This window comes from Nyctibius grandis, chromosome 21 (genome assembly GCF_013368605.1).
Source record: "Nyctibius grandis isolate bNycGra1 chromosome 21, bNycGra1.pri, whole genome shotgun sequence".
NCBI classification, from domain to species: Eukaryota; Metazoa; Chordata; class Aves; order Nyctibiiformes; family Nyctibiidae; genus Nyctibius; species Nyctibius grandis.
Window position 1 is genome coordinate 3,325,879 of NC_090678.1, and position 23,008 is coordinate 3,348,886.

Genomic DNA, 23,008 nt, shown 5'->3' on the forward strand with positions numbered 1-23,008 from the left:
TGGGGTAGGGTTTTCCTAAAAGCAGCTCTTCTAAGTACAGCCATGATCAGCAGCCAAAGAATTATTCAGAAATAGAATTCTGATTTCATGTCTGGGTCTTTCAGGGGGCACCATTCCAAAATGCTGCCAAATAAAATGGCTTTCAGTAAGTGAAGACCATGAGTCAAGACAAAGAAGTAGAGAGAAAATATATCCCATACAAACCAAGTGGGTTTTTTTCCTGAACAGAACATGAGTCAAAATTCACAATAAATAAGTTAAATATGAGCACAAGTTGTTCTAAAAATGCTGTTATTGCTTCTCTCTCTTTAAAAGGTATTTTTCTCTTAAAAATAGTAAGTAGCTTCACTTTGTGTCCATGGACATTTATTTTATTAACAAGTAAGGTCCGACATGTCTATGCTCGTGTAGTCTTAAAGTAAAAGAAGCATTTGGCTTAACTCTAGCTGGGGTGGAGGCTGGAGCAGGATTCCTTGGCTTGGGAGCTTGGCATCCTCTAGTGGCCAATTTTAGGAAATTTGGGAGCACAGTGCTCAACTGGCATAAATAAAGCAGCTTTAGTGACTTCACCAGAACTACGCCAATTTATGATTTGCTTCAAATGAAAATTGAAGTAAGAAGTGAATAGTTCATCTTTTAATTAGCCTCAGACTTTACACTAATCCTTTTTGTTGCATCCGAGGGCTTGCAGTGCGTGAGCGTTTGCTGTACAGCCTGCTGACGCACGCACAAATCGAGCAAACCTCCGTCTTCTCCATTTCCATTTCTACATACAGTCTGTATAGTCCGATCCTACAGCATCTGCAAAGGCAGTTATAAAAGTCAGCCTTCAACATTTGTCACAGCATATTTTCCTTCATTAAAATATTACTAGCCAAGGAGGGATTAAAAGCATGTCTTATCCCTAAGTATGTACTTATTCATTTACAAACCACAAGAAGTCCTCTGTAGTATGTGGCTGCCTGTGTATAGACTTCGGCCACAACAACCCCACGCAGCGCTACAGGCTGGGGGAAGAGTGGTTAGAGAGCGGCCCGGTGGAAAGAGACCTGGGGGTGCTGATCGACAGAGAAGAGGAGGCTCAGAGGTGACCTTAGTGCAGTCTACAACTACCTGAAGGGAGGTTGTAGTGAAGTGGGAGTCGGCCTCTTCTCCCAGGCAACTAGCGATAGGACAAGAGGACACAGCCTCAAGCTTTGCCAGGGGAGGGTCAGGTTGGACATTAGGAAGCATTTCTTCTCAGCAAGGGTCATTAGCCATTGGAAGGGGCTGCCCAGGGAGGTGGTGGAGTCACCATCTCTGGAGGGGTTTAAGCAAAGACTGGACATGGCACTTAGTGCCATGGTCTAGTTGCCATGGTGGTGTCAGGGCAATGGTTGGACTCGATGATCCCAGAGGGCTCTTCCAACCTGATTGATTCTGTGATTCTGTATATTGACTGGGATGGTCCCATGTGATGCAAAGGAAGACCCAGCTTATGGACAGCCTCTCTGTGGATGTCCCTGTACTTCTCCAATAAGAATATAGTAAAATTTGAATGGAAACTCTTACCTAAAAAAGGCAAAACCTCATTAAGTAGATGTAATAACTGCTTGCAGAACTGGTTTTCTGAAATACCTTTTCAGAGTAGGGGGATTTAAGATTTTTAATGAATCTCTGGATAACCTGAAAATATGGCAGATGCCAGCCTAACATAATTCTGTGAGAAATTATTGCACTCTGTATGATTCTTGCTGCTAACTATTTGTAATATAAGGAAAGCTACTGATTAATTACTTTTTAAAAAAATTATCGGCAGTATTAATGATGAAGACCATTAGAATCTGGTAGGAGTCAACAGAAATCGTAGGGATAATGAGTTTTGTCTATGGCCTTTATACATAGATGATCGATTCTACTTTTTGTCTTTCACCATCAGTTTGGATGGTGACATGAAATTAAATCTCTATAAGAAAGCTACAATAGCATAATAATGACACCAAGGCTTAATTTTCTGTATTTATTGCAATATTTCTGTGCATGTTAGCCTTCAGAGAACTGAAATAGAGCAGAAAATTTTTGGACAATATAAACGAATCTACTCGGAGTAAGTTTGCTGATATAACTCTTTGTTTAGTTACATTAGCAGACTTCCTAGTATTGACCTGCCTGTAAACTCATGATAGAAGTTGAGGTAGTTTAATTTTCTTATTATCTTGCATTAGATAATCTTCTTTTTGGTTTCCCATTCCAAAACTGAGTGTTGTGATCTAAACTAAACAAGGCTTTTCTTCCCCTTCCACAATCATTTAAAGCACTTGAAATATTTATTGATTTTAGGCCCATTATTCTTTCTCCATTTCACATTCTCAAAAGTACAGTTTAAGATAACGCTTACATTTATCACGCTTCTTTACGTATGTAGGCATTTTATGTTACTGATCTTTAACAGATTTTTTTAAATTATTATTTTTAGCTGATGGAAAATGCAGTTTATACTTTTGAGCAGTTGTTCTCTCCAAGTCGCCAGGCGGACTCAGCGAAAGTTGCGACAACCATGGAAAAAGTCAAGCTGAGGGTACTGAAGGTAAACGTGATGTAGCAGCATTTGCACGGGAAGACCTTGGGTTCAGAAATGGAGAATATATTCTGTGTAAATTTATCTCAGTATTTGAAAGTAGATATCTCTTACCATCCAGCTGGAAAGACTGATTTGGTGGCACTTAGCAAGCCTGCTCTTTTGGGGGGTAAAACCTAGTTCTGGGCAGACACTTGTAGAAGTATTTACATGTGCAGTCCTTTTAACTGCAGTTAAATCAGCTGGAGATGATGCTGTGGATCAGGGTAAATTTTTTATTAGGTTTATAATTAGCCTGCCCCTAGAATTCGTTACTCTCGGAAAAGGCAGTGCTGAAAAACCTGGAGGGAGCAATCAGGGGGCTGTTTCTAGCCTAGGTCGAAAAAAATGAAGGGAAAGAGATCCCAGAAAACCAGCTTTTAGAGTATTTTTGTAAAAGCTGGAATAACCTGCATGGGAATTCAGACCCCTGAGTGCATCTGTGATGTGGTATCCTTTGGGATTCACCCGTCACCAGCTACAGGATAACAAGAACCAGTTCCTCCTGTGAGTGATTAATAACCCCAAACACGTTTGGGCTTGTTTCTCTGTCTGTTTTGACAGCAATATGATTATGACAGCAGCACTATCCGGAAGAAGATATTTCAAGAAGCACTGGTACAGATTACTTTGCCCACAATGCAGAAGACACTGGCTTCAACGTGCAAACCAGTAGGTTTCTGTGATTAAAAAAAAATAAATAATAAAAGGCAGGGAAGGATTAACGCCTTGGCAGTAAATCCTCAGCTCTGTAAAGCTGTTTTCTCTCGGAAAGTCATGCAAATTGGCTGCCTGCTCGGCCAAATGACACTTTGATTTGCCAGTTTGTGGATTAGGTAGATGTGGAGCACAAGGGAAGATTTCAGGAAAGAGGGAAACTGTATATACAGCTTGTTTTCTTAAAGATAGTTGCAGACCTTTGCCCATCCCCATTTCATTTCTTCCCTAGAGATCTGAAGTCCCCTCAAACTGGACTCCTCTTGACAGCTACGATTGTAGGTTATGAGCATGTCCTTGTGTTCAGCAGCCCTGCTGCAGGTTGAAATTCAGTCCGTGAAGAGGGCACTTCTCTCTTCAGCAGCACCCCGAGGCAGGGCTGTGACCATACACAGCTTCTGCTGATGACCTCCTTCAAAGCCAAACGCCTGCTTGGGCAGCAGGAGCAGCAAGCAGACAGGCCGTGCCCTTGCTTTCAGTGGTTCTTAAATGGAAGTGATTGTATCAACAGTCAGGAAACAAACACACCGAGACGATCTCTGTTGCCCTTAATCATACAGGTATCTCAGTACTCAGCAAATGCAGCTACCAGAGTTTCGTGGAGATGTTATCAGTGTGGTTACATCAGGGCCAGCTGGAATGCTGTTCACCTTGCCTCAAAATAAATACTGTATCCTTCTTGAAGCCCATGCGTATCCTCTTGCATTTTCACTGTGCCTGCTGAAAGATGACAGCCCTGAGCCACCCCAGCCTCTCTGGCCTTTTGTTTTCCTTCATGTTCATCAGTTCCCGGAGGCTGTAAGCTCTCACCTATGGTGTGCTGCTCTTGCTGATGCCCTCCAGCTTGTCTGTTTCAAAACCAAGTTTAAAACCAAGTGTTTTGCCAAGCTATGCTTGCGAGTCTTTGAGTGTAGATTATTAAAATGTACAACTTTCAAAAAATATATTTAAAATCCCTCTCTTCTGTATGTCACTCTGCTTTCTTTACTATCCCAACATAATAGTCTCTTTGTAGAGCGTCAGCAGTGCCTTCAAGACATGGTGTCTATGCACAGGGGCAAGTATTTCATCACTTTGAATATATGTAGAGAGGGTGGAGTCCCACATCACGCCTCTGTCATACAGGACAGAGGCAGCAGTGGTGGTGCAAACTTGCCACAAGCCCTTTCTGTTTAATTTCCCACAAGCCTTTTGTGTTTGTGCCTCTGCAGAAACGAGCAACCAGCTCTAGAAGCAAATGTGTGGCACAGTTGACATGCTCTGGCCAGTCGACCTTTTACTTGAAAACCTCCAGGTGTTTGTATGTAGGCACCTCTTCCAGAAGTGGGCAGAGATCACTTAATTTACTTTTTATAGACCACCAAGCAGCTGGTTAGTGATAATGACTCAATTATTGTCTAGACAGCCTATTGCGTATAAATCAGTAAGCTAAAAACGTTACACACCTATTAGGAAAACAAAACCAAACAATGTATCTCCCGTGATCACCGTGGATTTGCCTTCTTGGACAAACAGTGAGCGAGGCATTTCCTCACCAGCTATTTACTTCAGAATTGTTTGTTGTAGTGCAGATGGCAATGACCTATAGTGCTTTGAAATGTAATTGTAGTGCAATACTGTTTGATAAATGCATAATAAATTGTGAATGTACATAGTTCGTTTAGTCATAGTTGACATAGTTCATCTCAAGAGCCAGCAAGGAGCATTGCAAGACCTGCTAGATGGCACCTCCAAGGTTCTCTGTTGAAGCAGGAGTCTCAGAATCTCTCATTTTTATATATCTGTTCCTTTCTTCTCTGCACAGGAGCTGCAGAAATACGAGCAGTTCATTTTTGCCGATTACACTAGTGTGATCCAAGTAGAGAATGTGTATGAAGAGATTTTATATCAGACACTGCTTGAAGAAACCCTGAAAGGTGAGAACATTCTTGAGGTGACAGTAAGAACATTTCGGCCGTTGGCCAGTGAGCTCTTGCTTCAGAGCTTCCCAGCATCCCAACCTGGCTGTTTCAGACCCAGGTCCCACTTTCTCGAAGACTGGTGGTTCCGCTGCTACGATGTTTTCATTTAGCTCACTAAAGATGTGTGGCAAGCCCTAAAATCTGAATTATGGGGCAACTTTACTAAACCTGGGAAACTCCAAGTGATAGCTTGGCACAAGCCTGTTTCTAACAAAATATAATTATTCCAACTTAATTTTATCTTGATTCCCCGGGCCAAGGAGTGAAATTACACTCTTATTTGCAAAGACTTGGAGATATCTAATGGCAGCAAAACCGAATTTCCCCAAATGAAATATACTGCTGGATGCAGTTTCCAGTAGATCACAGAATCACAGAATCATAGAATGGTTTGGGTTGGAAGGGACCTTAAAGATCATCTAGTTCCAACCCCTGCCATGGGCAGGGACACCTTCCACCAGACCAGGTTGCTCCAAGTCTCATCCAGTCTGGCCTTGAACACTGCCAGGGAGGGGGCATCCATGACTTCTCTGGGCAACCTGTGCCGGTGTCTCACTGATGCCAGTGCAGCAGTCCCTGCAGATCACTCTGCTTTTGTGTCAGGAAACTAAACTATTCTTGATGGCGTATAAAGATCTATAAAATACTTGTACCTCTCTGGATCTGTCTGTGTATCTATACCCTAGAAAAAGACAACCGTATACATTGCACAGTAAGTTTTAATAGACCCTCTTTAGCACTCTCTTTGTTCAAAAATATCAGTATAATAATTAATGTAACAAGCACACTTTTATTCATATATCCAGTGTAAATACTTCTGCATTGAAATATTACCTTTGTGCATTGCAGGTCCTCTGGTAGTTTTCTATTACAGCAATGCTTAGGTCAATATTGAAGTTCGTTATTCAAAACAGATAAAATCCCCACCCCCAGAAAAGAAATGTAAACTAAAAGCAAGTTGAAAATTACTGTTGTCTGTAATATCACAATGTACAACATTAGAAACTCGTGAAAATACCACACCTTCTTCAATGTACCTCTGTCATTCCAAAACAGTTTGATCTTTCTGTTTTATTTAGTGATAAAAGAAGCTGCCATTATGAAGAAGCACAACCTCTTTGAAGATAACTTGAATTTGCCCTGTGAAAGCGTGTCCAGCTTAACGGACCTGAAGACCCCTTCAGGATCAGCACAAACCACTCCCGCGAAGAAGCCCTCCACCACCCGAGCAGCGGTGTCGGACACCGAAACTCAAAGCGACGAAACGCTCGTTGTGACGGAAAAAATTTCTTGGGAGAAGGATGCTGAGGATAGAAAGTCGTCAGACAAAGAGGCAGTTGTTTCTGTTAATACGGCAAGCAAAAGTGAAGAGGTGGTTGTTACAGACATCGGTGAAAAACAAGAGTCCCTTTCAAAACAAGAAGTTGCAGAGGAAAGAAGCGCTTTGGAGAACGAAGACACGGTGAAAGCAGAGTGTGTAATGAACACTGAGAAAGAGCTTAAGACACAACAAGAAGCTGTGGAGGAAAAAGTAGCTCCTGGGACTGAAACTGCAGTGAAAGATTTTGGAGCCAGCCCTAAAAAAGAGCTTGAGGTACATGAAGGAGCAGTGAAGGAAGAGGTAACTTCTGAGAGTCAGCTGGCAATGGATGCTGTGTTTGTCGGTGGCACTGAGAAAGAAAGCAAAGCACAGGAAGAAGTTGCTGAGATAAAGCTGACGTCCCCACGTGATAATGTAGCAGAAGCAGAGATTTTAGGGAATGCTGAAAAGAAAATCAAGGTAGAAAAAGAAATTATGGAAGAATTATCTCAGAGTGAAACTGCAGTAGGAACAGGGTTTGAAGAAGATAGTAAAAAAGAAAGCAGTGACCAAGGAGCAAGTACTGAGACAAGGGTTATTTCCCAGGATGAAAACACAAGGAAAGGAGGGTTTGGGGATAATCCTGAAAAAGAAAGCCAGTCAGAAGAAAAGAGTTGTAAATCCCCTGATGACGTGAATGAGATAAGGAGTTTGCTGATGGTAACAGTTGAGATACCAGCAGATACTCCAGCTGAGAGCATAAAGGAGATTTGTGAAGGTGAGATATTAAAGCTGCAGGAGCACAATAGAGGGAACGATGAGTTGAGCAAAGCGGCTGCAGCAGAAATTGAAGTGAGCCAGACGATGCTGAATAAAGGTGCAGCAGAATGCATGGAGTTCAAGGAGGACCAACCATCTTCATCTAGTTTGGGGACAGATGGTACGAATTTAGTGAATATGTCCAAGGGGGCCTGCAATATGGCACAAGCAGAATGGCTGGTGGAAAGCTCCGTTATGCCTCAGGAGGCAAAGGCAGAGGTGGAGATCAAGCAAAGCGTTTGGTACACAGGTGTGGGAAGCTGCGGGAGTGATAGATTGCAGCCAGAGGAACACACTGAACATCTGTCTGAAGGCAAAAGATTAGATGGGGAGGAAGGAGGAGCAGGGAATAGCCATGCCATCCCGGTGGAGGTCGGGACTGAGAGCTTTTTTCATGATCCTGCTGAAAATGCAGACACAACGCAAGTGCCCATTTTGGATACAGAAAACCCAAGAACAGGACTGCCAGACGTGCCAGTTTCTTTGGTGCCAGAGCAGGGCGAGGTTAGTGCTGTAGAGGTGACAGGAGATGCGGAGCCTGGTGAGGGTGAAGGGAAGCCAGAAGATGAATCATCTTCACACGCAGAAATAAAAAGCACAGAAGTAAAAGATACTTTCACAGAAGACAACAGAGAAGATAGTTGTGCACAGCAAAACTCTGAAGAGTAAGCAGCATTGTTCAGCCCAGCCGTGCAGGATTTATTTACTCCGGTAATCCCTAATTGTGAATACTTCACGTGGGTTGGGGCTAGAGGAAATGGGCTTTGTTGTGGGATCACCAGCTCTTGCAGTTTTAGCACGGAGCCCTTCCTGAGCGATGGGTGATGGGTTTCTTGTCGGTTAGAGCCCTCACTGTTTAAAACCAGGTTGGGTGATGGGTGATGGGTTTCTTGTCAGTTAAAGCCCTCACTGTTTAAAACCAGGTTACTGTTGGGGAACCTCATCTTTCACTTCAAATTTGCTACCTTTTATGGTTATAGAAAAAGTCTGAAAATGTGACCACTTCAAAAGCAACTCACCCCCGACCATGAAGTTATTTTAACAACCTAACTGTTCCTAGGTGTTTTAGCAAGGGAGTAGCTCATGATTTTTAAATGCATGGATTTGACAAGTACTGCTAGGATTCTTAGGTGGCTGGTACATACATTGCTATTCAAGGATGCTTCTAGTATTTGCATGCAGTATACGGGAAATAAATAAAACTTGTAGTAGTTAAACAGAACCAAATAGTCAATTTAGTAGGTTGCTCAAAAGCCACGCTCTGTGCAAACTCTGCAAACTGATCACGTAATTATTTTGAAGTTTTGACGGACATTAAAGACAAGCAAGTGTTCTGATTTTTTTTTTTCTCTTATTGCTCTATTTAAAATGGGGAAAATATGGGAGCAGGTTTCTCAGTCCCACTCTGCACTTCTGGGTTATTTAGCCTTCCAGAGCACTTTATGGCTATTTTATTTTGTTTTATTTTATGGAAGGGAAAGATGAGAATGTTTACAATAACTATAACCATTAGGCAGCATCTTTCTGTTTTACTTCCCACCATAAAATGTATTCACTTATTAATACAGACTATTAAGAGTCCTGCCACTCCCATTCTTACTGACTTAAGTTAGAGTTACCCAGTTTTGTAGGCCTTTTTAGGTGCATAAACTATATAATAAATTACAGTCATTGTGAAATATCATCATCATTGCATATAATTTTTAATACAGATGCAAAAAGGAGCCAAGGGTTATTCACACATACTTTGAATTTGGAGGGCAGAATCACATTTCAAAAGCAGTTATTAAAATGAGACCTATTGCTTTCATAGCCGGCATATTATCATCCGTATCAAATCACAATCTATGCACAAAGTTGATTATATGTATTATTTGCATGCACAATTTACAGACTGTGCACAGAAAAGCTTGGAAATGAAAAATAGTATTTTAATGAATTGGGCTTTAGGGATCAAGTCAGTTTAAGGCACCTTAAAAATTTGGCTTGGTGCTTCAGACTGTTTCTGAATAAATATAATACAGTGCAGGACAGCAAAGATTAATGATAAACACAGTAAGGAGTGCAGGATTTACGCCCATAAAGACATGGGAAGAAATAACAAAGTCCCGAGAGCATAATGCTTGTTGGCATTTAACTTTAACAAACTGTGTAAAGTCTATTATTTAATGCTATCAAAATATGCTATAATACTAACAGAGAATTGACACTAGAGAAACAGGCAAATATTACTGCATAAGTAAGGAACGTTGTTGAGCAACTGGACCAACCGCAACGTCACTATTGTAAAATAAATGCAACTTCTATTTATTCCAGAAGCCATACTGTGGTATAAAAACATCAAGGTCACAGATGTTTTCCTTGCATAAGTACTTTGACTCGTTTCCTCCTTATATTTCATGCAAAAATACTAATTTGTAAACACACAAACCACTGTCAGCCCATTTTTTTACAAATCATTAGTTATTTCACTGTCAGCTACTTTTTCTTTTTACGAATCATTAGTTGTTTCACTGTCAGATACTCTTTTTTTTTTCTTTTACAAAACATTAGTTATTTCTAATTGGTACTGAACGTTAAATGACTTCCAATTTATAACGTGTGCTTTACAGTTAAGCAGCAGCAGTCTCTTTTAGCCGTGCTAAAAATAGGGGACATTAAGTTTTTAATATAGTGTTTTGCGTGAAAGACGACTAGTGAGACAGTGATGGTTACTGGCTGCGAAAAAGGCTCCAGTCTCCTACAAAAGCTGTTTACGACTAATACGAATTAGATAATATCTGTACAGAAAGTATTTAGCAGAAACATTGCCATGATAGTCGTTTTGAGTTATTTCTATGACAGCCTTAGATCTGGGTAATAGTTTCCCGTAATACTAAAGAATTAAGTTGTTGAATACAGATGCTCAGCATGTTTTTCACAAGTAGGACGGGAAAGAATAGGGAAGATTTAGCTTGTACATCGCCTTGTTCTACAATTTAAATTGAAGTTCCTTGTGGCTAGGGGTTTGATTTTTTGCTGTTGTGGACGTTTTATGTACATTCAGATGTTTGCAAATGGAGAGAGAGTAGCATTTTTCTTGCCTTTAACCAGATTTGGGTCAAGGTGACAGCAATTTAGAGGTCAGCAATCTGCAAGGTTACGTTGGACCACTGATCAAAAATAATAATAATCCACCCGTTCAGTGATTTTTTTGACTTTCTTGGAATGTCCAACGCTGGAATGAATTATTTCTCTTGCAAACTGGGAACAGTAATAAATCGCCTTTCAGTGCCCGGAGGGTTGGTGCCGTGAGGGGAGCGGGCCGGGGGGATGTTACCGCTGTTGTATTTCATGGGGTTGCCAGTTTTAAAGGACAGGACATGAAACACTTTGTATCTTGCTTATAACTTTGTAAAAACGCTTGTCATGAAAATAAAAGCAGCTCTTCCCTTCCATCGCTGGGAAGCCGTTTGCGTGTGTGTTTTTGCATTAAAACAACGCGCTTCAGGCGGCTGCCGGAGGGGGAGGGAAGGGAACGCTCTCCCTGCCCTCTCCGCGACCAAGGAGCTCCCGTTGGGGCTCCACAGCCGGAGGGGGAACGAAGGGGACGCTCTCCCTGCCCTCTCCCCGGCCACGGGGCTCCCTTTGGAGCTCCACAGCCAGAGCCAGGCCCCGGCAGCACCCGCCCGCCGCCGCTCCCCTCAGGGAGGGTGGACTCCAGATCCCGGCGGGCTCCCGCCCGCCCCCCCGCGGTGCGGCGCGGCGCGGCGTGGGCCGGGCGCCCCGGTGCATGCCGGGAGTTGTAGTCCGGCGCCACCGCGCCTGCGCCCCGCGCTCCCCCCGCCCCTCCCGCTGTCCACGTCGGCGTGCCGCCGCCGTCACGTGGCCCGCGCGCCCTCCCGCCTCGCGGCGCTCCCCTGCCCCTCGTTCCTATTGGCCCGGCGCGGCGGTGCGGGCGGGGGGGACCCGGAAGTGGCGGTTTCCTTGGCTACGCCACAGGAAAGCGGAGGGGCCGGGCCGGGCCCTTCCGCCTGCGCTGGGAGCCGCGGCCGCCGTGCCGCGAGGGGCGGGCAGCGGGCGGGATGGGCCGGGGACGGAGCCGAAGCCGGGCCTAGCGGCAGCGGGCAGGCGGCCGCGGCCATGAGCGGAGCTGCGAGCTGCCAGAGGGGCGGCGGCGGCGGCGACCGAGGGCCTCGCTGGAGGAGGCCGTGGAAGCTCCTGGCCCTTGGCCTGCTCTCCGCCTCCTCCGTGCTGGCGGCCGCCCCGGGCGCCGGGGCCATCAGCAAGGAGGAGAAGCGCCGGTTGGGGTGAGCGCCGCCGCGGCGGGCTGGGCTGGGAGTGGAGGGGGGGCGGGGAACGGTGGCGGTGCCGGGTCGCCCTCGGGCCCGCCGGGGCGGAGGCCAGCGGGGCCTGGGCCGAGCCCGCCGCCCGCCGTGGCTTTGCGGTGCACCGGCGGCCCCGCGCCGTGCTGGGGCAGGGGGATCTGCGCTGCGCCCGGGCTTGGGGTGGGCTCGACGGGTGCTGGTGTGCCCCTCGGCCGGCAGCGCTCCGGGAACGTCTCTCCTGTCCCTCGCTTCTTCCCCCTGAAGGCTTGAGGCGATGCGTGGCATCGGTCTCCCGTCGCTGTTTGAGGTGTGGATGCCGGAGCCGGGCTGGTATTTCGGGTCAGGTCGCCACGGCTGTTTGGCACAGGCATCTGTTTCGTGTGGGATCAAACCCTTCTGCCCTACGCTTGGGAACCCCAGTCTTGAAGATTGCAGCCAGGGGTTGTGTGTGATTGTGGGTAAAGGTGATCAAAGGTAAATCTAAATCCGTAGTCAGCTGGTCTGGTTATGGCTGCGCCTCTGGAACACGTGAGTGTTTGGGAGTCATAAAAAAGGTACATGTTTACCTGTATTCGTGTCTAGTTCCTGTATATCAGGTAAACTACTTTAGTCCCCCATGCACGTACATGTAAGAAGCTAATTCTCTTTTAATACAGTTTTGAGTTGAAGGATAAACATTACCATATAGGTGGCAATGTATTGCACTGCATGGAGTCGGATTTTTTAGACAAACATGTAAAGGAGTGTGTCATGATGCCCCTCATTGCTGGGGCAGTTTCATCATCAGCCTCTTCCCACCTACTGATCAGTTGCAGGGAATAATGATGCAAAAAGTCTGCTGGACAAACAGCAGAGACTTTCACGGTTACTAATCATTAGATATAAGTTGATGTTAACTCTGATGATGTTTATAGTTACTGGGGTTTTTCATCTTGGGCTCTCGGGGTACTTTGAGTATGTAATGTTTTATATGTTTTCTTCATGTGTCTGCATAAGGAGTTTAACCTTTATTCACTGATAGTTTTAAAATTTTTTGCATTCATAACTTGCGCTCGCCGTATCATCCGATGCCCCAGACATATGCAAGGAATCCTCGCCACGGTTTGTGTCTGGGGGCAGGTAGTCTGTGTAGTTGTTTAATGACAAGATCATGTCGTCACAGGAATTCCTTCAGAAAATATCCTGTAAATGTAAGTTGCATGTAAAGAAATAGAAGTTATAAGAAGGTTTCTGTATGCGACATCTCTGAGCAGTGTCGTATGCTTTGTGTGCCAGACCCTGGGGTTTTGTCTGCTGCAGCAGGTCCCAGAACTGCAGACTGGATGTAGCCTGTGAAGTACCTGAAAAAAGCATCATACTCTGCGCTTTTGATGACTTAATGCATTTGATGAGTTAAAACTACTTTTTAAATTCCCAAGTCACTGAATTAAATCAGATATTTACAATATAATTGTGGTGTTCTTGTGTCTATGTTCAGTCTTATCAGCAGAGATTGTGAATTATGTTGATGGTAGCTTAGACATTAGCGTGCTCTTTTGCCTTGCAGGGCTCCTCAGTAAAACAGTTAGGAACAGTTGGAAGTAGTGCTGTCTCTCAAAAAAACCCAGTCCTTCTTCGTACAGCAGCGTTTCTCACCGTGACTGCTTTTCAAACATGTAAAATAAATGTATCACCTTTACCCATAATTACACACAACCCCTGGCTGCAATCTTCAGGACCAGGGCTCTTCAGAACCTACAAGGGTTTGCTTTAGTATTTGCTTGCCAAGACTTCTAGTGCAAGGAAGAGGTGTACATCATAACGTATGGTCCTTTTCTGAATCACGGGCAGGAATTTATGCTGTGTCGGTTCGTTTTAGTATTGGTGATTAGAAGCAGAACATAATTCTATTTGCTGGTTTTTGCTGAGCGTGGAATGTGTCCCGTCTGTAGCTTTAAAGTGTTGGTGACATCTACAGTGATTCCAGGAGAAGCATGGGAGGTTGACAGAGATCCCTAAATACTTAATTTCATATTAGGTGAAGAAATAGTCTTTCCTTTCTGCAGGGAGCAGAAGTAGCCGAATTAGGAAAAATTATTATGCCATATTTCATTTACTTGAGTACATTAGAGGTTCTGTAACTGATATTCAGATATTAACGTGTAGCACATTTCCTGTTCTGAGATGGTGTGTTAAAGGCCACTGTGAGGCAGACCTCTAATGCTTTTTCTTTTTTTCTTTCGTAGAAACCAAGTGCTAGAAATGTTTGATCACGCGTATAGCAATTATATGGTAAGTAAAATACCTGTTTGTGTAATTTTTTTTGAGATGTTATTGCTGACCTGGGAGAGAAAACAACCTACAGTACATGACATTCTAGAGAAACAGCAGGGAGGTAGGGGCAAATACAAAGCTAAAATTAATAAATGCACCTGTATAGCCTTTAAAAAGAAATGAACAAATGTTACTTTCGGGACGAGCAGTATCAGGAGGGTGGTTTCTTTTAATATGACTTGTGATTTTCTGTGCAGGTGTCTTCATGTTCTGCATACGTGAGCCATTCTGCACTCTAATCCACCTTGAAATAATTAGCTTAGTTTAGATATGTTTAAGAATAAAGAATTGCTTAGAGTGACTTTCCTCAAGTAGTAATTACTTTCAAATATACTGTAAGTAATACACTTCTGAGGAGAAACTGTAAATGTGAATAAGATAAATATAAAAGATGCATTCTTACTGAGCTGACCTTCACAATCTTCTTGAACGTTCTTTGTGGCTGTTGCAGAAACCTCTCTCTTTTCAGTTCCGACAGTTCCTGCAGGACAAACCGCTGTCTCTTGACAATATCTCGCCACATGTCCTGGTTTCTGTATTGTGGTTTAACGCTTTAATATGTAATACAAGATTAAAAGCTCGTGAATTACAAATTTATACAGTACATGAGAGTTATAGAATTAATGGATAGAAAGCCAAGCAAGAGTGTTTTCAAAGTGGGTGCAGTTTTTCTTTTTCATATTAGCTCTTGCTTTTAACATCCTAGCAGTTTAACAAACATCAGTCTTTTTGGTGATAATTAGTTACTTGGGACCATTGAAAACACTTGGCTTGGGTTTTCCCGTGGCATTCTGAAGTAAAACCTGTTCCATGTTTGGCAAAATTGGATAAAAAATGATATGCCAGTAGCAAGGATCTGTGCTCCTGCTGTTTGTTGCGGGATAAATTGGAAACTGGTAGGTGTCTTGCTACATCTGAAGCAAGAAAATACTGGATGAAAGAGAAGAATGACTTCAGTTATCCTGGAAACTTTGAAGCCCAACGGATATTTAGTTGCCACGTATGCTGGAGCACTAAACAAACAGAGAAATACGACTTGCTTGTTTAAAGTTGAAGAAAAGATTAGGGTGTCAGGCTTGATTTTGACAGCAGGAAAATTAAGTATTTTTGTAGCTGCTTTTGAAACAGCCACCTGAAAAGTTTTGATTTTCTGTTTCTATTAATATGCGTTTTAGACTTGCGTAGCCAGAAGACTGAAAAGGGCGAGACTCCCTTGTGTCTTTTTTTCAGTTGTTAACAGGAGCTTTGAGTAAAAAGCTGCTGGTTTTTTTCAGTCCTTCAACAATATTTCTAATAATCAGAGTTCTTTCTTCTTGACTGTCAGAAAGAATACGTGAAAATGTCGGTCAGTTGAGGCCAGTAGGTATTTCTTGATTTACAGCACTAGTAGCATTGTGTCTTTTTTCATTATTCAAGTACTGTGCTGCCCTGAATTTACAGTCCTGACAGTGGGAAATATGATCAACTGTTCAATCAGAATGTGTGGAAATTCCAGAGTGCCTGCTGAGCTCCAGTTGTATAATATTTTCCAGAAGTATCTTTATTCTAACTTTTGTGCCATGTTTTATATTCAGTGGGTCTTGCTACCTTCCTTTGAGGTTGCTTGAAAAGGGAGAAGTTACAAGGTGGGGAATCACTTGACCCTGCAGTCTTTCCTGCTCTAGATAGAGTATAAGTGAACTTTTATTTTTCAAAATGCTTCTGGTTCCTTATGATTTTGTAAGACTGAAAGTCCATTTTCTCCAGAATTTTTATCCCCTTTTTTTCTCCATAATTTAACCCAGAGGTCTTAGTTTTGTCGTTGCTTTTGTCATGTACTTCTTTAATCTGTTTTTCTGAATACTTTGCACAGATATCCATGAACATCTGAGCCGTATTAAAATGATCTAGATTCTGGCTTTTGTAGTTCAACTTGAGGAGAACAAAGAGTCATGGAAAGCCCAAAATGCTTGGGAGGGTGGTAGACAGGGAAACAAACCATCAGTTTCAAAAGAAGTTGCTGTAAGAGCTGTTTATTTATAGAAGAATGTTCCTTCTTTTCCTCGCTCTTTCACGTTTGAGTATGGATTATTTTTTGTACTGTATATTTGGAAACACTCTGAATGTGTTTACTTGCAGTTTCAGTGCAGTAATTGGACGTTTTTTATCCTGCCACATGTTAGTTCTCCACTAAAAGTAATATTGGAGAGCCAGTTTCCTGGTGGAATCAAAAGAGAGAAGCTTCATCCTAAACCACTTGTATTGGGCTTCTAATGGAGAGGCAACTTCATGCACGTTTGATGAAATTAGATATATTTAAGATTCACCTTTCTTAATGTCAGTAGCCACTGTGAGAATTTTCAGTAAACCTCTCCTACTGCACAATGATGAATTTCAAATTTGAGCCTGTTTCATTTGCTATCCCATTTTGGTGGTAGTTTAAACCTCCAAAACTTGCATTGACTTGAGAGGGAATAGGAACAGGCATTTTATTCAGTGTGCTTGACTTAGGCAGTGGTGCCACTCCTGTTATTTCTGCCTGACTGACGAGAAATAATATTACAACACAGCTTGCTTCGCAGAGTGCTTTTGCTAGAAATATGGAAAGTAACCTTTGCTTTCCCAAAAAAGTTTAACAATGTATCTCTTAAAAAAAAAAAAAGTTATATTTGTAGAAGGCTTAGTCTTGGTAAGCTTTTTTGCTAATGCTATCTTTTGTTATGCCTTGTGTAGTGATTTACCAATTTATTATTTTACCTTCTAGGTGAGTTCTCTTATCTGTCACTGGCTGTGACCCTGAGTCACTTATGTTCATTTGGAAATGTTTCCCAAGTGACTTTGGAGTCTTAATTCCTACTAATTTCTGCATGAAATATCAGTCACTTGATAGTGCCTGGATTAGTTTAAGGTCTTAAACTAATCTTTGAGATTATAACTTCTACCTAAGGAGCATTATAGGAAGTGTCATATGTACTTTGTTGCAGAAAACTCGCAATTAACTATTCGAGTTAATTGGTGGGGGTTTTTTTTTGATGTGGCATTAGTTGTTCCAGGCTTCTCAGGGAGGTTAGAGACGGAGCGAAGGAGAAAGAGGTCCTGTTGCTCTGTTCACTCATTTCCAGCCACGCAGCTGGAAAGCAGCTTTGCAGCAAAGGACTTGGGGGTCCTGGTGGACACCAAGTTGACCATGAGCCAGCAACGTGTCCTTGCGGCGAAGGCAGCTAACGGTGTCCTGGGCTGCTTTAGGTAAAGCATTGCCAGCAGGTTGAGGGAGGGGATCCTTCCCCTCTACTCAGCACTGGTGAGACCACACCTGGAGTATTGTCTCCAGTTCCTCAGTACAAGAGAGATATAGACATACTGGACGGAGTCCAACGAAGGGCTACAAAGATGGTGAAGGGACTGGAGCATCTTTCCTGTGAGGAAAGGCTGAGAGAGCTGGAGCTGTTCAGCCCTGAGAAGAGAAGGCTCGGGGGGATCTTACCAATGTATATAAATACCTGAAGGAAGGCTGTGAAGAAGATGGAGCCTGGCTCTTCTCAGTGGTGCCCAGTGACAGGACCAGAGGCAAAGGACACAAACTGAAACACAGGAGATTCCCTCTGAACATCAGGAAACACTTTTTTACTGTGGAGGTGACTTGAGTAGTGACACAGGTTGCCCATAGAGTTTGTGGAGTCTCCTTCCCTGAAGATGCTCAAAAGTTGTCTGGATGTGGTCCTGGGCAACTGGGTCTGGGTGGCCCTGCTTGAGTAGGGGGGGTGGACAAGATGACCTCTCGAGGTCCCTTCCCACCTCAAAGATTCTGTGATTCTGTGACTGTCATGCAGTTTTTCTGAAGTACAGGGTAGTTGGGTTTCCTTTTAATGGGCTCTGAGGATTTGCTGAAATGGCTGTGACATTTATAACGTACTCCCTTGTTTTGTTTCCCTACAGGAGCATGCGTATCCAGCTGATGAACTCATGCCTTTAACTTGTCGTGGACGAGTACGGGGTCAGGAACCAAGTCGAGGGGATGTGGATGATGCCTTGGGAAAGTTAGTGTTTGAAATGGTTACTGTCTCATGTAAACATCTGGGATTCTAAGGACAATTTGCAGCCCATAAAACTTCTTTCTTCAGTTGACATGTCTGCACACTTGTTGAAAAAGATTCTGTGGGTGCAGACAAATCCATGATTTGCCTCATAAGTTCTCTTATGGGGGTTGGGGGGAAGCTATTGGGAAGAAAGCTCTAACTGTGAACTTCTTGCAAGTTAGGCAGAAATACTTTTATTATTTCCTCCCATGATGTTAACTGATGTGAAACTGTATCTTAATCAGAAAAAGAGAACTGGCCAGTGAGTGAGATCCAAACATAGTCTTTTTTAAATCATTCTCCAAGTGTTTTCCATAGGAAAGCCTTCCAGGCGTGAGCTGACACGGTATTGGTAAATTTGACTACTAAATAGGGGTTACAAGGGTTAATTATCAGCTGCACAGAGCAGTAAACTGTTATCCAGTATATTGGCCTTAAGTGATATTTTAAATGCTTTTTAAATTTTTTTTAATAGAAAGCTCTCTGAAAACATAATTAGTCAAGTGATTATCATGTGTGTGGTAGCCTGAGGCCTTTGCCAAAGTATAAAACATTATTTCAGTATTCTGTGGAAGTTCTTTGTATTTTTCCTTTTAAGATAGCTTATAGTACAACGTACTGATCCTTTGACTGGCAAAATGTAGATTTAAGGACTGTTTTTCTCCATCTGAAATTGAACAATCAAAGACAAAGTTGAATTACTCTAAATGGGTTTGTAATTGATTTTTTTTTCACAAGGAATGTTGTCTCTGTGTGAGCTGTTTATGTTCATAGAGCAAATACTTAATAACAAATAGCTGATCCTTTTTCTAGTGGTATCACTGCTTAGTGTCCCTGAGCGGACTAGTGTTAATCAAAGCTGAACTCCTAGTCTTAAATACTACCTGTCATTCACTCCATGATATTGAGCATGTCACTTTGGTTATTTTTTTTTATGTACAAAAGTTCCTTAGTCTAGAGATTCCTATATAAGCCTGCTGCCTTGGAGGTTTTGAGAGATGTGACTGATGAGAAAGAAATGGCAAGGAAATGTATTTTTAATCCTTTTTTTTACATAGAAACATACTATAGTTTGAGTAAAAATACCTTTCAGCCCCTTAGATGCATTGAATAGTGTGTATCTATTTATTTATTTTTCTGTATACATGCTTTTTTCTGTTCCTAATAATCAGCTATATTATTATTTATCAGATTACTTATATAATCCTTTTTCTTGCCAGCTGGCTCATCAGTCCTCTTCTCTACAAGCCTTTGCAATCACAGAATGCAGGGTGAGACAGCCAGGTCCCTTCTGTTCCCTGGGGGGCGAGGGAGGCGTAATCTCCCCCCTTTTTGTATGGAAAAAGTTGTGTATTTGTTATGCAGTTGTGCATAGCCACTAGTTAATCTCTTTCTCTTGTAGAATGACACTCACAGAATGCCATTATATCTTGACAAATTAAAGAAAAGTGTAATATGTGACAGCTTAATTAGAATTTTAATTACGCTTCATGCATAGTCACGTGTTGGCTACAGGATCTCAAACATTGGGCGCTTAAATTCTTGACACTTACTCTTCAATAGGCAGTTGTAACTGTTTCCAAAGTTTTCAGTTTTAATCCCATCATATTCTGTAAAGTCTATCCTGTGCATGGTGCGTGTTTCTTAACGTAAGAGCAGTTTTACCGGGTTAGGCCCACTCAGCTTGGCATGCACTAGAACAGGCCTAGAGAAGAATATATGAACGGGACAAGCTGTATCGTGATAACCTTGTTTCAAACAGTATGGACCCCACTGCAGCTGGGCACGAGGTGTTGTCTCTTTAAAAGCTATTTCAAAGGTTTTTATTCCATAGATTTTTGTTTGGATCTATGTAAGTGTTTGACTTCTCTAAAGCTACGTGTGACCACAGGTTCAGTGCCTTGATGTTCTTTTTTTACAGAATAAGTAGCTCTTTAGTTAGAGCCTGCCACTCGCTAGTGCTGGATGGCACCAGGTGAAACTTACCTTGAGCAGCAGTGAATAGCAGATTCTCATCCACTTTCTTCATGCCACGTAGTTTTAAAATCTTCTTATAACAACAGTTAAGCTTTTGCAAGCTGAAGAGCACTGGCCTGTTTGCTTGTTCCTCGTACAGAAGCTGCTGCCTACCTTCAGCCCCCCCTTACTGCCCTTTATTGTACCTTTTCCTGTTCCATTCGATCCCACATAGAAGTTTCATAACAAAAAAACAGCCTTTTCTTTAGTCTTTCACCACTAATTTTAACACTGAGTTTGATTGCAACAAATTGCAGCTTATTCTGAAATAGGTAGTTGGAACAGTTTCTGGGAGGAGAAATTTAGCTTGGAATGATTTTTGATCATCCTAAATCTTTTTATCGTTACACTTAATAAGTCAACGTTCTTTGTTTTTTTTGAAAAAGTAAGAAAACAAAAAGTGGTTAGAAAAAGACTTTGAACCATTCTACTGGGCTTTTTAGTAGATTTGATTGATTGGAGAGTAGAGCTAAAAATTCAATTTGTTTACAAGAAGTTTGAAAGCTTTGCAGTAAATAAAGGTATCTTTGTAACCATAGCTTGTTTCAGTCAGCCTCTATTCTGGTCACTAACAAAGAGAAGAAACTTTGGGTATTTTGATATTAAACATTGTGTACAACTAATTTTTTAGCAGCTAGTGGACTGTGAGAATTTAGTTTCTAATGGTTGTGTGGTTACTATTAAATGTTAATATAATAGTATGGTTACTATTAAAAGTAATTTAATTTCTACACATACAGGTCTGTAGTAAATCTGTTTTAAATCTTGTTTCATAGGTTTTCACTGACCTTGATTGATACCTTGGACACTCTTGTGGTAAGTTTAATCTATTGATAAACTTTGATAAACCAAAAAAAAAGTCTTCTGATGTTCAGACTTATTTTTAGATTTCTATGTTGTTAATATATATATAAAAAATACTAATCTTTCTTCACCTTTCATCTCTAGCCACCTGTTCGAAGTGGCTTTTGCTTGTGAGAACTTCCAAGTGCTGTGTTGGTGGTGTTTGAAGTTCATTGCAAAACGAATATTAGAACAGTTCCTTCACATTTCATTGATGGTTTCTTATCTTGCTTTTCTTGGGCTCTAACTTAAAAAAAATGTGAGTTTGTTTCCCATTATAGTCTAAAAACAACATGCTGACTTATGGGTGAACATCTCTTAATGCCTACTGAATTATTTATGGTTTTAAATTGTACGTACACATTTCATGGATGAATTTGTGTGCCCTTAAATACGTGTTAAAAAAAATGCAACCCTGGACCTGTTTGCCAGGAAATGTTGCCAAACTTATGTTCCATCTCTTACTAAAATACTCCAATCATTAATAAGTGACTTTTTGTTAGATTTCAATCCCTTTGACATATTTTGTCACCGTAAAATTAGAGTTTGGAAATTAGGAATTTTTGGCCATTCACGTCTCCAGGTAAACAAATCTAAATAGATTTGGAAATCCTTCCTGCACTGATTTGGTGTGTGAATCATGTAACACACTTTCTCTGACAGCCAGATGTTGAAAATGTGGAGTCTGGAATTCCCAGTCACTACCAGACACTCAAATGGATTATTGGGGTTTATTTATTGTTTTATTGTCTTAGAGCAGGATTAACGCTTGTGGAATTTAAAGGTACTTAGGATAATAAATTGGATAAGTCACAAAGATTCTTAAAGATTGATTGAACTCGAAGTCAGTGTGAAAGAAAATCTTTAGGAAATGCTTGAGCTGTTCTTCAGTCACAAGGAGAACACTGTTGGAAGGAGGAAGACTGCTAGGATGATTCACCCAACTCCTTAGTCCGTGGGTAGGAGGCTTCTGAGAAATCAGAGGCATCAGCAGGCCAGCCTTTGCCCCCTCTGCCAGCAGAGCCTGCAGCCCCCAAGTCCTGTTGCACCACAGTCATGGTGTGGGAGTAGGGGAAGGACCAAACAAATAAATCCCTGGGTAATAGTCAAGTACATTCTCAGTGACTTTATTCTTTGCGTACAGCTTTTATTCTCTTTCATGTATCTCATGAGAAAAACCAATACTAATGTCTGTTTGTGCTTGATCAGAGTACGCCCCAGCAGGGCCAGAATATCAATCTAAGGCATGTTAAATGTTTTCTTTTTTTAATTCGTTGCACTTGTTCTTCCACACCTGAGTGTGACTGTAGTAACTACATTGGAACCTAAACATCTGGTTACATTTGTATTCCAGGTGTTAAATAAAACCAAAGAGTTTGAAGAGGCTGTAAAAAAAGTAATAAAGGATGTGAATTTAGATAACGACATAGTTGTATCTGTCTTTGAAACCAACATCAGAGTCCTTGGGTGAGTAACTTTTATGTTTTCTAAACTCTTAAAAATGTGGTTTTTAGCTAAATGTCCTTAAGGCATAACTTTCTGTGCTATTTCACCTCCTTTAAAACAGTTGTGCCTTTGTCAGCATAGCTCAACACCAGCCCTCAGAAAGATTTTAAAATGCTGGGCAGGAATTGATGCAGCGGTACCAAATCAAGTTGACCCCCACCTAACTTCTGCAGGCGTAGCTTTTGTGATTAAAAAAATGTGTGTGCTGAGGTAGCAGTGTTTGTCCTTAATGGGAACAGTCTTACAGATTACACTGTTCAATACTTGATTTAACAGAGAGAATATTTCAATACTTAGGGTAATAGATTATTTCAGGTTGGAAGGGGCCTCTGGAGGTCTCTAGTCCAACTTGCTGCTCCAAGCAGGATCAGAGCAGGTTAGCTTTAAGCTATTATATGCAGTTTTAGATGTATTAGTTGTTATTCTTAACTGTATTGATTTATCAGGGATTCAACTATGGTTTAGGATGGAGTCTTGAACAATAAGAATTACTTCCAAAATGTTGAGAGCTCACCTTGATTGTGATTGGAGTCGCATCTGCTCAGCACTTCTGAAAAGTAGGGCCGTGTGAACAT

General features: G+C 41.9%; 2 protein-coding genes across 4 annotated transcripts in view; both read left to right on the top strand.

Annotated features, from left to right (window-relative positions):
* NIBAN1 (niban apoptosis regulator 1) overlaps positions 1–10,828 on the top strand; it is a 72,025-nt gene extending 61,197 nt beyond the window's left edge. The window contains exons 11-14 of the mRNA XM_068416835.1: positions 2,456–2,566; positions 3,161–3,268; positions 5,118–5,229; positions 6,354–10,828. Of these exons, the coding sequence (XP_068272936.1) occupies positions 2,456–2,566; positions 3,161–3,268; positions 5,118–5,229; positions 6,354–8,062 (2,040 nt within the window). The 3' untranslated portion in view covers positions 8,063–10,828. The remainder of the gene's footprint in view (positions 1–2,455; positions 2,567–3,160; positions 3,269–5,117; positions 5,230–6,353) is intronic.
* Positions 10,829–11,470: 642 nt separating this feature from the next.
* EDEM3 (ER degradation enhancing alpha-mannosidase like protein 3) overlaps positions 11,471–23,008 on the top strand; it is a 31,262-nt gene continuing 19,724 nt past the window's right edge. For all 3 annotated transcript variants that reach the window (XR_011049604.1, XM_068416976.1, XM_068416977.1), the window contains exons 1-5: positions 11,471–11,682; positions 13,926–13,971; positions 17,929–18,029; positions 20,861–20,900; positions 22,282–22,394. Coding sequence is in view for 2 of the 3 variants with exons in the window: in XM_068416976.1 (XP_068273077.1) it covers positions 11,516–11,682; positions 13,926–13,971; positions 17,929–18,029; positions 20,861–20,900; positions 22,282–22,394 (467 nt within the window). In the remaining variant the exon portion in view is untranslated. The remainder of the gene's footprint in view (positions 11,683–13,925; positions 13,972–17,928; positions 18,030–20,860; positions 20,901–22,281; positions 22,395–23,008) is intronic.